The sequence below is a fragment of the Cervus canadensis genome, chromosome 11, assembly GCF_019320065.1.
Source record: "Cervus canadensis isolate Bull #8, Minnesota chromosome 11, ASM1932006v1, whole genome shotgun sequence".
NCBI classification, from domain to species: domain Eukaryota; kingdom Metazoa; phylum Chordata; class Mammalia; order Artiodactyla; family Cervidae; genus Cervus; species Cervus canadensis.
This window is the reverse complement of record NC_057396.1, coordinates 72,556,305-72,572,518: the sequence shown is the minus strand read 5'-3', so window position 1 is coordinate 72,572,518 and position 16,214 is coordinate 72,556,305. Positions and strand designations below refer to the sequence as shown.

General features: G+C 36.2%; 1 protein-coding gene and 1 pseudogene across 1 annotated transcript; both read right to left on the bottom strand.

The window, feature by feature from the left end:
* Positions 1-749: 749 nt before the first annotated feature.
* On the bottom strand, positions 750-1,714 carry LOC122449345 (annotated as a pseudogene).
* Positions 1,715-11,054: 9,340 nt separating this feature from the next.
* On the bottom strand, positions 11,055-11,987 carry LOC122450531 (olfactory receptor 4C16-like). Its single transcript, XM_043482905.1, has one exon. It carries the CDS (start codon positions 11,985-11,987, stop codon positions 11,055-11,057), a length of 933 nt encoding a protein of 310 aa, XP_043338840.1.
* Between the last annotated feature and the right edge of the window lie 4,227 nt (positions 11,988-16,214).

Below are 16,214 nucleotides of genomic sequence, written 5' to 3'. Positions count from 1 at the left end.
GTAATCACTAGTAAAGCTTCTATAAACATCCATGTGCAGCAAAACTGCTTTCTTCGTGTGTGTGTGTGTGTGTGTGTGTGTGTGTGTGTGTGTGTGTGTGTGTGTGTGTGAATCTGTTTATAGGCCACATTTTGTCTTTTTACTAGTTTTTGTTTTGTTTTGTCTTGTTATTTTTCCCCCTTTATTTTAACAGCTCAGTTGGTAAAGAATCTGCCTGTAATGCAGGAGACCCCGGTTTGATTCCTAGGTTGGGATGATCCACTGGAGAAGGGATAGATTATGCAATCCAGTATTCTTGGGCTTCCCTTGTGGCTCAGCTGCTAAAGAATCCCACCTACAGTTCAGGAGACCTGGGTTCGATCCCTGGGTTGGGAAGATCCCCTGGAGAAGGGAAAGGCTACCCACTCCAGTATTCTGGCCTGGAGAATTCTATGGACTGTATAGTCCATGGGGTTGCAAAGAGTCAGACACAACTGACTGACTTGCACTTTTCATTTTTACAGGAGTGGGCTTTGATTCTGGTTCCAATGACTAGCCACTTACTTATCAATTTAGGTAAATAATTTTATTATACAACTCTTTAATTAATATTGGAAATGGTTTTAAATTATGTCATTAGGTGAAAAGCAAGTAAATATGTTTACAGTGATCTGAATTATTGATTCTATCTTTGTATTATTATTATTATTATTTTCTGTAGGGCACCAAGAGAGTTGACTCACAGGAACCACATTAAAATAGTTGCTACTCTAAATATCTCTCTGCTGCACAAATTCTTCCTTAAAGGTGTGCTTCCTTTGAAAACAAAGCTTGATACTAAATTTTTTCAAAGTATTTTTCATCTCTGCATTTCTTAAAGTATAGATTAAGGGATTGAACATGGGGGCAATGATGGTATAAAATAGTGCAAATACCTTATCCTCAGGAAAAGTAGTGGGAGGTCTAAGATAGAGAAAGATAACAGGTACAAAAAATAAGATGACCACAGTGATATGAGACCCACAGGTAGAGAGGGCTTTGTGTCTTCCTTCAGCTGAATGATTTTTTAAAGTGAATAATATAACGCCATAAGAAACAAATAAGACAGCAAATGTAACTAAGGCAACCCTTCCTGAAAAGGCAATCACAAGCACACCAGTGATGTAGGTGTCAGTACATGCAATTTTTAGCAATGGAAAAATATCACAGAAATAGTGATCAATTTCATTAGGACCACAGAAAGGCAAGCCGATTGCCATAAAAAATTGAGGCAAGGAATGGACGGCTCCACCAGCCCAGGCAGCTAAGAGGAGAAGATTGCATCTTGTTCTTTTCATGATAATCACATAGTGGAGAGGCTTGCAGATGGCAACATAGCGATCAAAAGCCATGGCAGTAAGAATAAAGATCTCAGCACCTCCAAAGAAGTGCATGATAAGGACCTGTAGCATGCAGTCACTATAGGAAATAGTCTTCTCTCCACTAGCAGATCTCCAATTAATCTGGGTGTCACGCTGGAGGTATAGCAGATGTCTTTGAGGGATGAGTGGCTGAGGAAACAGTACATTGGCTGGTTACAAAGAGGACTGCACTGAATGGAGAAGAGGAGCAGAAGGTTTCCCACCAACAGGACAAGGTAACAGAATAAGAAAAACACAAAGCAAAATATTTGTATGTTCTGGTCATATGCAAGTCCTAGAAGAATGAGTTCTGATATGTTTCTCTGGTTTTCCATTTGAGTTTAGTGTAGGTTACACACAAATGACTTATGTTTCTGAGAAAAAGAAGACATATGCTCGGGTGAATATGAGCACAATAATATAAAATTTACCAAAAATACATTTACATGAATAAAACCTTAATATTAATTATTGATTTAATAAATGTTTTTAATCTAACTTACTTTATAAATCTATTGCAAAACAATTTATAATGAAAATGATTTTGATTTACTCAATTACTTGTAAAGGTTTTAAATGTTTAAACACTATTTTGAAAGTAAAAAAGTTAATTGTTGTTAATAAAATATTTTACAAAACAAAGAAGGCTAATTGTCCCAAGGCAAGAAAATATTCTTTTGTATATTTTTCAATTCTTTTTTTATTCTTTTTCCATTTATTTTTATTAGTTAGAGGCTAATTACTTTACAATATTGTAGGGTTTTTTGCCAATTCTTGTGGCCACATACATGAAGGCAACTTTCCTTTCCTTCTTTTAAAATTATCTAACCAAATTCCCTGAATTATCTGGGATGAATCCCAAAGAAACACAAATTTATATAAAATCCCAGCTTGAACTGCTGAACATTAACTTAAATAGGGCATCCTAAGGTTTTTATGATGGCTCAAGTAGCAAAGAATCTGCCTCAAAGCAGGAGACACTGGTTTGATCACTGGGTCGGGAAGATCCCCTAGAAGAGGGAATGGCAGCCACTCCAGTATTCTTGCCTGGAAAATCCCATGGACAGAGGAGCCTGGAAGGCAATAGCCCATAGCGTCTCAAAGAGTTGGACACAAGTCAGCATGTACACATACTCTGTGATCAAACGTAGTTAATGGGTCATGGTAAATCAATGTGATTGTTGTTACATCAAAAGGCAAAGAATTTTAAGAAATATACATTAAGATTTACATTATAATTTATATTTTATTTATATACTATGATTTATACACTATGATTTAAATTGCAAAAAATCTACAAATTAATTTATTTCTCATATTTATATTTCACGTGTTAAGACAATTAAAAGATACATACTGATATTGAAGTTTGTTTCGGATATTGGTAAAGAACAATAAATGTTGTGAAGTTGCTCAGGTGTTTGTTGCTGGAAACTTCACGCAAAAAAAAGCTACTGTTAATAAAAGAGATGATATAGCAACTTTTGGTCCAGTTATCCCTCAGTGGCATGTGTTGCAGTAAAGAATTAGTGAAATGTTTATAGGTTTTCATCTTTTGTAACTGAGGGATAATCTTTAGACACTATTTAATCAGTGTAAAATAAGTGCAAGATAGAACAAGTTCACTTCTAGATGTTATTTTAACCACTGATGAGGAATTATTTGTCCACAGTGGGTTTGCAAAAGTTAGCACACTTTTAGTGTTTGACAGTCATAGCCAGGCCCCCAAAGGTCTATTTAAAAGAAAAAAAAAGCAAACAGAGAATGAATGCTTTTATAGCAAGTGCATGATTTTCATATTTAAAAACTGTCAAGTCTAGGGCTTCACAAAATTATTATTAATGTTATTTATAGTCTCATTGATGATTTTAGATGGAAAATAGTTAACAGATAGCATTTTAAACAGCCTGTATGACACCAATTCTATTTTAAACTATTATTCAAAACTGCAATATCACAGAGGTTAAATTTTCTCATTATCCTACTTTGTTTTCACTCTCACTATAAAGCTTCCAACCTGTTTTTCTGTAACTACCAGAACAAAGTATCAGTTACACAGTGTTCATCAATTAGCATTAACTCAAAAGTATTTAAAAGGTTTTTTTGCAGGAGTTTCAGTGCATTTAAAAGTTTTTTTTGAGGGGTTGCAGACATTGTAGAATAATGTCTTCTACATAATTGCAATTGATACATAGATTTTTTTGTTTGTGAGGTGGAATAATATTGATATGAGAAATAAAAGCATTTATATAAAATTGATTTAAAGAAATGTATTATATAAGTAGACAAAAATAAATAAATAAATTAGAGAGAGATAACTTCATTAACTTGAATCTCTGACTTTAGAAGAGACCTAGATAGAGAGTCAAAATAATTCCTGAGAATTGGAAAGTAATTCACTAAAATGAGAACACACAAAACCCTGACTCTTTTTTAACCTGAGGTTAAACAGGAGAGTTGAGATAAATGAGGAAGAAGGTATCACAAAGGGCAGCAATGAAAATAATGAAATCTCAATTCAGAATCCTCATCTGACCAGAAAGCAACATGCAAATATTGGGTTAATGAACGTCCAGTATGTCTTTCTGAGTATTTGCACTTGTAAAAAATATTATGTATTTAAAAGAAACACATTTAATTGATAATAGATTAAAACAATATCCTATATTCTGAGTTATTATAATGTAACGAATGGTGTTAACAGAGGTAAAAAGAAATGTGAAAAGTCAGGTGAGGAGAAAACATTGTCATAAAACAACATTTTGAACATGAGATGGTAAGGAAATCTATACAAAATCTGAAGACACAATGGATGAAATAAAGAATACCAGGCAACCGCTAAACAGATGGTTCAAGTAACTACAGCAAAGTTCTGGGAAAGTTGAGGAGTGCTAACCTAACTAACCAGTGTGATTCTCAGGCTAATGGATTAACATGTTTGAAAGTCTCATCGCATTTATCTTAGAATTACGATATTATTACATAATACAGAAATTTGATGAAGAATATAAAATACCCAGTGATATATATGGTTCATAACATACTTCTTTTTAACACTCATTTTTGTTTGAGTAAGTCGTTTAGCTGTCAAAGAAACTGTCATGCCTACATAAAAGTTTAACAAAAAGAAAAAATCCCACATAATTTTAAAAAGTGCAATCACATAAGCGTCAATTTCAACAATATGGTAATGAAAAACTTTCAATTATTTTTGAAATTTTCGTTGGTTATTTTAAGGCAATTTTAACCCATATCAATTGTCTGATTTTCCTTGCATCATGAAAAAAATTCTCCAAAATTATCTTATTTCTTCATTTTGAAAATATCTTTGCTGTTCACTATGCTGTCAGCATAAGAACAGGCCCTCTCATATTTAACTTACATTCTCCAAAATATACTTAAATTTTCTCCTGTTTTATTAAAACATTGCATGTTACAAACTTATTTTTATTGATCTAGATGAAACTAGTCTATGTTAAAATGGTAGATGCTTTAAATGGAGAATTACTCATATTTATGGATACTCAAGCTGAAATTTGGTCTTATCTTAAAAGTAACAAGGGAAAATGCACACAAGTAGGTGATGAGGCGCAATGAAATGCATTGCCAACTCGAGGATGCTTTAATTCCGTTATTAAACAGAACTTTCCTTTTAAATGATACATGATTAAAATTAAATATGCTGTGACATTAGTATAGTAATTAAATTATCACGTTACAAGAGAAGCAATAGCTTTGAGAAAGAAACTACATCAAACAAACACACAGCATTGAATCAAGCTAGCACACGGCTGGGGACAGGACCCAAACCAGGGCCACAGACCTCAGGCCTGAGGGGCTGTCAGGGGAGTTCTAGGACGCATCGAGAAAACTCCTCCCCCAGATACTTACTCTGTCAATTTGTTCCTTGTATAAAAAATCTGAAGTTAATACAGAGAATAAAACCAGTAATTCAAACATAGCTCTCAAATATTTTGGAAAGTTAATGCATCTTAAATTTTCCACAGGTTTACAAGGGAAGCAGGATTAAAATATTCACTAACATTATCAGTAATGAAAGAAGTGTGTCTTTATCCCTCAGGAAATCATATTTAGGTCCTGGGTATCATCTCTTTTATACCTATGCCTGAAGAAAATTTGGTTGGGAAGAACAGAATATAAACTAAGTAACTAAGCAAAAATGAATGTCTTTGAAATCTCTTAATAATTATATTCCCAAAGGTATTTGTAAACATATCCAAAGCAAAGATTGTCAAGCCACTGTCCAGGGTAATGTCCCTCTTCCTCTGATTGTTTACTTTCCAAATTTATCTTATCTTGCCTCAGATAGTATTCACTCGGGGGCTCACAAAGGCTGTAGACAAGGCATTTCAGAAAACTCTGCTCTGTCTTCATCCAGTTTTCTGAAGGCTGGGAGGGAAACTGAAGTAGCTTTCAGAAAAACCTGAGATGACATAGGACAAAGAGAACCAGTCATGTGCATTTAAAGAATCAAACACGTGGACAATCAAGGTCCTACTGTGTAGCTGGTGGCTCAAACAGTAAAGAATCCACCTGCAATGCGGGAGATCTGAGTTCAATCCCTGAGTTGGGAAGATCCTCTGGAGGAGGGCATGCAACCTGGGTCACAAAGAGTCGGACAAGACCAAGCGACTTCATTAAGTCACTTAGACATTTAAGAGATGTCTGAGATCAGAATCCTGACCTCAGAATTTTCTTCAAACTTCATGATGATTGAAGATTCTTGTCTAAATTAAGGAAACACCTGAATGTGCCAAAAAAGATTTTAGTTTAAGCCCTAGTTGTCAGCTGGCTATACCTGTTTCTTAGTCTAATCACCTTTATTTCTCCGTAGAATGAAAACCTGTCTGAGGGAAAATGAGACAGATTTACCTAGTTTGACTAATGGAAGACACCATCAAAACACATTATTAGCATAATGAGAGTGAGGATTAACAAAATGCTTCCCAGGAGCTTCCATTTCTTCAGCTATATGCCTCCTTAAGCTCATGACATTTCACAGAATGGGAGATATTCCATGTCGCACTTTTACAAAAAACATCAGTTTTATATACTCATGAAGGTTGTTTAAATACAGTGATAAATATGGTCATAGAAATGCATTTATAAAAATGAAAAGAATTGCTCATTTTTCAAGACTTTTAATTACCTGAAATAAGGTACTAAGTTTTACTTACAATTTCTGTAAGTGTAGTGTAAGTAGGATAATTATATCCAATACATTGTTTTAGATGCAGGATTTGTTAATGTAAAAATATATATATATATATACAACATTTGTAAAACCTTTGGCATTGCTTTATTTGAAATTATTGCAGTGGAAACCTCAAAAAAAAAAAAAAATGAAAGTGTTTTAAGAAAGCTCTATGAGAGATGTCTCACCCAAGATTATCTGTTTCCTGAAAGAGGTCAGAAAAGCCAATCATGCAGTTTTCACAACTTTCCCTGAAAAAAAGTGCTGAAATGCACTCGTCATGTCAGGGAATACAAAGGACAGAATGTTCCCGAATGTCAGTGCTGGAAAGGACCCGAAGGGCATCAGATCCACTCCCCTTGTGGGCAGTCTCAGTCAAGTGACAGGGGAGAGTGGCTGAGGGGGCTTCACTCCTCAGGGTTGCCCCTTTGAATGACAGCACACGCTCCTTCCGTATCTGTTGCACTTGTCAACATTAACGATTGTGTGGATAAAATAGATCCGGCAAAGGGCAGGACAGCCAGATGTTCGTTTTCCCGCAGAGTGTTTATCTCGGCCCCACACTTTCCTCATGGCATTCTTCATGTCTGCGTTTCTCAGGGTGGAGATGAGAGGGTTGAACATGGGGGCAATCATGGTGTAAAACAGGGCAAAGACCTCCTAGCTCCTGACACAAACAGCCATGGGGACATAAGTGAAGATGAGAGACAAGAAGAACTTGAAGACCACAGTGATGTGTGAACCACAGGTGGAGAGGGCTTTGCGGCGGCCCTCGGATGAGCCAGTCCCCAGGGTGGACAGGATGATGATGTAAGAAATCACCAAGGCAACAAAGGTCAAAATGGACAACACCCCTGTGGTGGTAATGATTGCAATCACCCGCAGTCTAGTGTCCGTGCAGGCCAGCTTCAGCAAAAGGAATGCATCTCAGAAATAGTGGTCTATTTGATTGGGGCCACAGGAAGGAAGTCCAATAATAATACTTGCATGAGAATGGCTAAAGGCTCCGATAGCAGAAGCCATCACAAGGACAGAGCACACCTGTCGGCTCATGATGACCATCAGTGAAGAGGTCTGCAGATGGCGGCATAGCGGTCACAGGCCATGGCCACCAAGATGAAGAGCTCAGTGGCTCCAAAGAAGTGGGCATAAAACACCTGGGCCATGCAGCTGCTGTAGGAGATGGCCTTCTGCTGGGCCAGCAAGTCAGTGATCAATTTGGGTGCCACCGTGGAGGTGGAACAGACCCCCATCAAGGACAAATAGCTGAGAAAAACTACATGGGCTGTTCACTGAGGCGCCTGCCCCTGATGGTGAGAAGAACGAGCAGATTCCCTGAGAGGATCTCAATACAGCAAAGTAAAAACAGCACGAAGCAGGCAACTTCCGCATTCTCATCAGTAAAGAGCCCCAGGAGGATAAATTCTGTGACATTTTCACGTCCCGTTGCTTCTGTGGGTTTGATCGTTTAGAAGGGCAAGTTAGTATACCTGAAACACGCAACTTTTTCAAGTTATCTATGTATTTCAAAAGTCACTCATCTAGTCAATAAATATATATTGATGTTTCCAAATGAAACAAACATTATAACTGCTGCTAAGGGTACCGCAGTACACAAAATACACACATCTCACCCGCACATAAAGTTTATTAGAGAAGACATACAGTGACAATAATAGCAAAAGGTAATCGACTTATTGAGGTGGAGCCAAGGAGAATGCAGAGTCTGCATCTCCCCACTGTAGGGAACCTAGATGACAGTGGTGGGGATGTCAACACCCAAGCAGATGGGAGGAACCTCTGAGTGACTGGAGAATATTAACTCGAGTGAGGTCTCCTGGAGGTCCACATTTCAACACCAAGACCTGGCTCTACCCGACTCTCTGCAAACCCCAGTGCTGGAAACCTTGGGCCAAGTAATCAGTAAGACAGGAACACAGTCCCGTTCAAAAAAAGGAAAAAAAAAAAAAGAGGCAAGAAAAATATATAGATTACAGACAAAGAAGCAAGGTAAAAACCTACAAAACAAAATATATGAAGAGAAAATATATTCTTATATTTTTTAAACTACATGAGAAAAGAATTTAGAGTAACGACAGTAAAGATGATCCAAAATCACAAAAAACAGAGTGCAAACAAAGATTGAGAAAATACAAGAAATGTTCAATAAAAACATAGAAGGACTAAGGAAAACATGTGGAGATGAATGGCACAATAACTGAGATGAAAAGAATCAATAGCAGAATAACTGAGGCTTAAAAAAGGAATAATTGAGCTGGAAGATAGAATGGTGGAAATGACTCCTGAGGAGCAGAATAAACACAAAATGAAAAAAAAAAAATTGAAGACAATCTCAGAGAACTCTGAGACAACAGTAAACACACTAACATTCAAATTTTAGGGGTCTCAGGAAGAAGAAGGAAAAAAGAAAGAGCCTGAGAAGATATTTGAAAAGATGATACTTGAAAACTTCTTTAATGTGGGAAAGGAAATGGCCACTCAAGTCTAGGAAGCTCTGACAGTTCCTCCCATTCAGGATAAACTGTAGGAGAAACACACCAAAACAATATTAGTCAAAGTAATAAAAAGCAAATGCAAAGAAAAAATATTAAAACTGAAAGGGAAAAGCAAAAAAACAGTGTACAAGAAACCCCCATAAGGCTATCAACTGATTTTTCAGCAGAAACTCTGCAGGCCAGAAGGGAGTGATAGGATCTATTTAAAGTGATGAAAGAGAAAATTCTACAAACAACATTACTTTGCCCAGCAAGGATCTTAGATTTGACAGAGACATCAAAAGCTTTACTGACAAGCAAAAGCTAAGAGAATTCTGCAACACCAAACTAGCTAGCATCTGTTCAAGGCTAGAATTAGCCTTGAAATTCTCAGAATCTAAAAAAAGAAAAAGATATGTATAGAAAGGATCTAGAGTTCATTGCAGAATTCACAAGTTTCCATTTCCACACTGATCTTTTTCTCAAGATAGAGAATATAAACTTCTGGGTACAATGAAAGTAAAACAAATTTTGTGCTCATAATAAAATTATTAACTTGTAAGTAGAAATAGAAGCTCCAAATAAACAAAAACACTCGTATTGAATTTTCTGTATGGATACAAATGCAAATAAGAAATCAGGCAAATCATAAAATTTCTTAATGACCATGTAATTAGAGACTTCAGTGATAATGAATGGTGAAAGATGATATCCATCTCCACTGGATACATTTAATTTTCATCCAAATATCTTAGTCTTTCTTAAGTTACTCTACTTTCTATATTGTTTTAAAACTCACTAAAACAATTCATATATGTGGTATAACTATGTTTCAAAGCCTAAATACCCTCCCCTGGATTAGAATGTTCCTAATTCAGTTGACTCTTATTTATAAATTCCCTACCATTGACTACATGTACACATTTCTCTTTTTTTTTCCATTTATTTTTATTAGTTGGGGGCTAATTACTTTACAATATTGTAGTGGTTTTTGCCATACATTGACATGAATCAGCCATGGATTTACATGTGTTCCCCGTCCAGAAACCCCTCCCACCTCCTTCCCCATTCCATCCCTCTGGGTCTTCCCAGTGCACCAGATTTCTTTAAAGCTCCATAAATGTATCTTCCTTCATTTGCAGCTTCTATGCTATAATCATAATAAACTAATATTTAAACATACTATTATAATTGGTATGATTCAAGAGAAAACTTAATAGATCCCTCAAAATAGAAGGAATCATTTTAATAGCAAAAAGTTTTTGTTGTTGTTGTTGTTTTTACAGAAAGAATGTTAATATGAGGTAAACCCCAACAGTGAGAACCTCCCTTAGGAAAAAATACTACAAAAGGGTGAATTTTCTCATAATATTCTGTCACTTTTCTAGAACAATTAGGCAAATATACAAAAAAAGATTTTAACTGTAACCCAAGAAAAAGAAGAGAGGTTTCCTAGATTAAATATTTTGTCTTTATAATATGTATGTACTATTATTATTTGAACCTGGTGATTTCTGCTGAGTTAGTAAGAACCACCAAGTTGAAGGTCCATGACCAGACATTTGATCACAGTATCTAAGAAATAAACTCTTTGAGACAAAAATATGTCAGGCTGTAGATAAAAGCATAGAGTGTAATGTTAAACAGAGGAATCCAGAAGTCAACACAAGGGAGGAAAACAGTAGATGAAAACCACAGTGATATTAGACAGACAAGAGAGCCAGAGACAGCAGTGAATAACCAAGACCATGATCTTACATGACTGTGTGTACCTGATGCTGCCAGGTCTACAAATATTTGACTCAGTGCTAACTAGCATGTGTGGTCACATTGCCTATTTTATTAAAGGAAGTAATCTTCATGCTCTGAGTTAGGATTATACTAACTCCACAATAAGAGGATATTATTGTCTATGGGCTTCTTTAAGATCAATCCAAACTCTGAAGAAAACTTTGAAACTTCCATTCATCTTTTGTCATCTGAGACCAACTTCTTGCTCCATAACTTCCACATGGCATTTTTCACTTCTGCATTCCTCAGGGTATAAATCAGAGGGTTGATCAAAGGTGTTGCAAGTGTATAAAACACAGCTATCATCTTATCCATGGAGAAGGTGGTTGCAGGGCGAGTGTATATAAATATGCAAGGACCAAAGAACAAGACGACCACGATGATGTGGGAGATGCAGGTGGAGAGGGCTTTTTTCCTCCCTTTAGCACTGTGGTTTCTCAGAGAGTGCAAGATGATGGCATAGGATAACATCAGCATGACAAAACTCACTGTACAGATGGCCCCGCTGTTGGACACCAGGAGGAAGTTGGTCACATAGGTGTCTGCACAGGCAAGTTTCAACAAAGGCTGCAAGTCACAGAAGTAGTGATCAATTACATTGGGACCACAGAAAGGCAGACTCAAGGCTAGAAAAATCTGAGCTGATGAATGCACGCAGGACCCCAACCAGGCCAGGGACATTAGCACACCACAGACTCGATGACTTATGATGGTCGTGTAGTGTAGAGGCTTACAGATGGCCACATAGCGGTCAACAGCCATGAGGACAAGGATGAAGATCTCTAGGCAGCCAAAGAAATGGGATGTAAAGACTTGGATCATGCACTCACTGAAAGAGATAGTGGCATTCTTCAAAAGGGCATCAGCAATCATCCTAGGGGCTATGCATGTAGAGAAGCAGGTATCAGATAAAGATAAATGGAAAAGGAAGAAATACATTGGACTCCCAAGTGCCCTGCTGGTCTTGATGGTAGTAATAATCAGAAAGTTCCCCAACAAGGTCCCCAAATAGAAAATCAAGAAAGTGGCAAACACTATTTTCTTCCTAACAGGATCTTGTGTCAACCCAAGCAGAATAAACTCAGTCACATTATTATTCAGTTGCATGATTTCATCAGTGAGGGGAAGGTGTGAGTGTTAAATGCTTAATCTGCAAAAAATAGAAAAGAATTAATTTGTGATGTGATGTGTGATTTTTAGGAATATTTTAAGTGAGATAAATATTCTTCATCACGGACATTTTAGTTGTGGTTTCTTAACAAGTCACCTCAACACTTAATTTGTAATGACAAACTCATGGGGTCATTATGAGTCCCATATAAGATTGTGAAAAGTAGACTTTTCTGTAGCACTCTTCAAATGCAACTGTTTGTTAATTTTACATGATTCTCATTAATTTTGCTTAATGAATATTAAGTTAAGAAATACAGTTTCCATTTTATTAACTTAATAACTTTCCATGTTCATTTAATCGGGGTGAGGGGAGGAAGCATGTTTGGAGAGTGTATCAGTTGGCATTTTGGATGTATTTTACTGCTTATGGAAGTTCATAATGTAAATGTAAAAATTACAGCCCAGTCCCATCCCCTAAATATGTCTCCATATATCAATGAGATATATATATATATATTATGCTTGTTATACTTACTTATAGAAATGTTTATTTTTATTAGTCTATAATATGATCCACTTCACTGTGCATTCCCTTCCATATGTGGCAGCTTGAAAAGAGGAAGATAAAGTACTTATTATCTTTCAATTATAACATCCTTACTTTGAAACAACTTTATGATACTCACTACTTGAAATACACTAATGGAGAGAAGTGAATGTTCTTCAATGGTTGATAATATCACAAATATTTCCAATCCCTGTTTTCTTTTTTCTCATTTCTGGAAACACCCTTCAAAACATGCAAAGTTCCAGAATTACTTGTAAATTACAAGGGGTGTTCACTCAATAGTTTATATGTTTAAACTTTAAGTGCTTTGCTTAAGCATTTTAGAACTGAGGTCCTTTGAAGAGATGTCAGCAGGTAGTTCTTTTCAGGTCTAATCATGGTTGTAATCCCGAGTATAATTTGTTTTATCTGGGTACCTGGAATCTCCACATTATTGTAACAGAACAAATGTTCAGAAGAGAGAAAGGAACATATATTTTTAGTCAAGAGGAACAGCAGATAGTCAGTAACTGCCTATATTCAAATTGTTTTCTGTCTTTGCAAAATCAATGATTATTCAACTTTGAAACGTCATTTCCTTCAATGAAAAGTTAGTATTTTTTCATGTGTGGAAAGAAATATTATCACTGACTTCACTTCATAGATAGAACAAAATCTTTCCTCCAGGTTTTTATTGTTAATATGATGCTGAAAAGAACACCATTTGCAAGTAAAGATATAAACTGAGTGTGACAGATTTAAATATAATTTGGAAAACGTACCCCACTGTATCCATCCTCAGTCCCACCCGTATCTTCAGTGCATCATCTTGAAAGCTGTGAGCCACCAAAACACAAACTGATAAACCAAATAGACAATGATCCTTACTTATTGCTTTTCTCCCCCTCAATAAATTTTCTTCTCCTCAAAGTAGTTGAATCACATATTATCTTCCTGCAAATTAAAAACCCCTGCTGTGAAAGTGTCGAAGTTACTTAATATTTCTGATATTTTAGAAAATAATCTCTTTAGACCGTGCAATCTTTGGCAAAGATCTTAAATGGTCAAGGAACTGTGTCTTGGTACTTCAGTCAGTGCAATAAACTCATCCTTTCCATATGCATCTGGATGAGTGATCCATCATGAAGTATTTGTACTTGAAAATATGGCCTGTGATTGTGGCCACTCTTTTGAGTATATGGCTTTTGTTTTGTATGTTATCAATCTCTTTAAATTGTCTATTTCTAGAACAATTTTATTTATACATTAGGACATACACTTGTAAGATAAATTAAGAATCATAAATACATGTGTGTGTGTGTTAGTCACTCCGTCATGGCTGACTCTTTGCAAGTCCATGGACTGGCGCCTCTGTCCATGGAATTTTCCAGTCAAGAATACTGCAGTGGGTTGTCATACCCTTCTCTGGAGGACCTTCCCAGCCTAATGATCAAACACAGGTCTCCTGCCTTGCAGGCAGATTCTTTACCATCTGAGCCACCAGGGAAGCCCAAAAATACACATGATTAATCATTAACTTGCAAATAATTGTGAGTTTTTATCAAATATTCACTCAATAGTGTATTCAGTAGTCTCCTTCCTTCCTTAATTTTATTTCTTGTAATTTTATTTCTAGTTACACTGTCTCGAAACTCAGGACCCAACTGCTAAGAGCACCTATGGCTGATTCATGTTGAGGTTTGACAGAAAACAACACAATTTTGTAAAGCAATTATCCTTCAATTAAAAAAGATAAACTAATTAAAAAAAGAAAAATAATCTCTTCTGAAAGCCATCAGCAATCACTTTGAGATGAAGGAAATTCTCCAGTTCTCTAAGAGTTTCTTTTATAGCTTATCTTATACTATCACATATTATACTTAAAATCAAAGCTGTGTGAACTTCCTTTGGCTGCTTTCATAGAAGCAGAATTTTTGAAGTTTTCAGGATTTTGCTTTCCCGAGATCCAAACCTGATGCCTTGCACAATGTACATGCTTAATAAGTATTTTTAAGCTGAACCTTCTTAGTTACTTCTTGTAATAAACATCTGATTGTTTTAGTACTATTCTGATTAAAAACACATTCACATTATTAATTTACTGTGGCCATGTGTATAGTATGTATGGTAGGGTAAACAGATAAATGTGCTCCCAACTTATATATTTGAAAAAACAAATTGGCATAAATTTTAAATAATTTAATCAGCTCCACAACCCGGAGTAAAACATGTTTACTCAGAACAGCACCACTTGCCCATGTAAGATTTTAGGACTTTGGCATGCCTAAGATGATCATCATGAGTTTTCTACACTTTTTACATGAATCCTTGGCCCTTCAAGAATGCAAGGACAGCCTTGACATTTTTCCTATCCTTCTAGCTTCAATGGGTATTTTTCTATACGTTTCTCCGTATGACCATATGTCGACTTTTCCCAGAAGTGTTGACATCTTAAATCAGATCCTCAAAGGTATCTGACACAAAAATGGGTTGTAATAATCTAGAGACAAAACTGCACTGATAAAACAGCATTACTTTCTACTAACTACTGTACTTTAACTCTTCAAACAAGCTTGGCCAGTTTTAGAACAGCTAAATTTCTCAAAACAGCAATAAAGAGATAGTATGTTGAGCTGGGAGCTAAAAGAGATGAGCTGAAAGAAAATCACACAGAAAAGGTGCTGAACAAAAGAGAGTGAAGCATAAGGTGTCATGTTGATCCTTCTACCTGACAGGGTTGTGTGTGCTTAATCGTTCAGTCATGTCTGACTCTTTGCGGCCCCGTGGACTGCAGCCCGCCAGCCTCCTCTGTCCACGGGATTCTCCAGACAGGAAATTGGAGTAAGTTGCCATGCCCTCCTCCAAGGGATCTTCCCAAACCAGGAATTGAACCTCGGTCTCCCACATTGCAGGCAGATTCTTTACCGTCTGAGCCCCCAGAGAAGCCCTTCTACCTGACAAATCTGTTTTATTGCAGAAGCCACAGTGAAAACTTTGGTTTCCTTAGGACTCTCTTAAACTATACCGCCCTCTCTGATTTGTTTATCTTTCACCTCTATCTTTAGGAAAATCTCTATATTCATTTAATTTCTATGAAAAATGTACCTTTCCCTGTGGGAAGGAGAACAGATCTGCCCAAGGTTCTTTATCCCTCAAAAGCCTAAATTAGAGAAAGATGGAAATTTCCCCCCACATATATGGCACATTACCCTTCACCTTCATTATTCAATTATTACCTTTCACTTTGTTATGTTTCCTCTGAATCTTCCATCAGGTGTAGTTATTCGCTGTTTCAAAACAAATCCAGATGCATATCAACTACAAGTTATATTCTTAAAATATCATTTTAGAAACATGCAAAGAGTAATACTTTTAATCTGTGATATACAGCATTCTGTTTAAAGCTGTCTCTTAGATGTGGAGTGGCTGGCATTCTCCAAGAAGCTTATGTCACAGTCATTATCTGTATTAGTTTCTATTTCCTACTTCAAGGGAAAAAGCCATATGGAAATATATTTTTAAAATTTGTTAAATTATTCTGCATGATGCCTTTCTCAGTACAATCATGTAAGTAATCTCTCACTTACCTGTTAGAACCCCCTAAATTAGTCGTCTTTCCATCCTTTTTTCAAAACAGCCTTCTCATGGAATGCTGAGAAAAAAAATAAACCTTT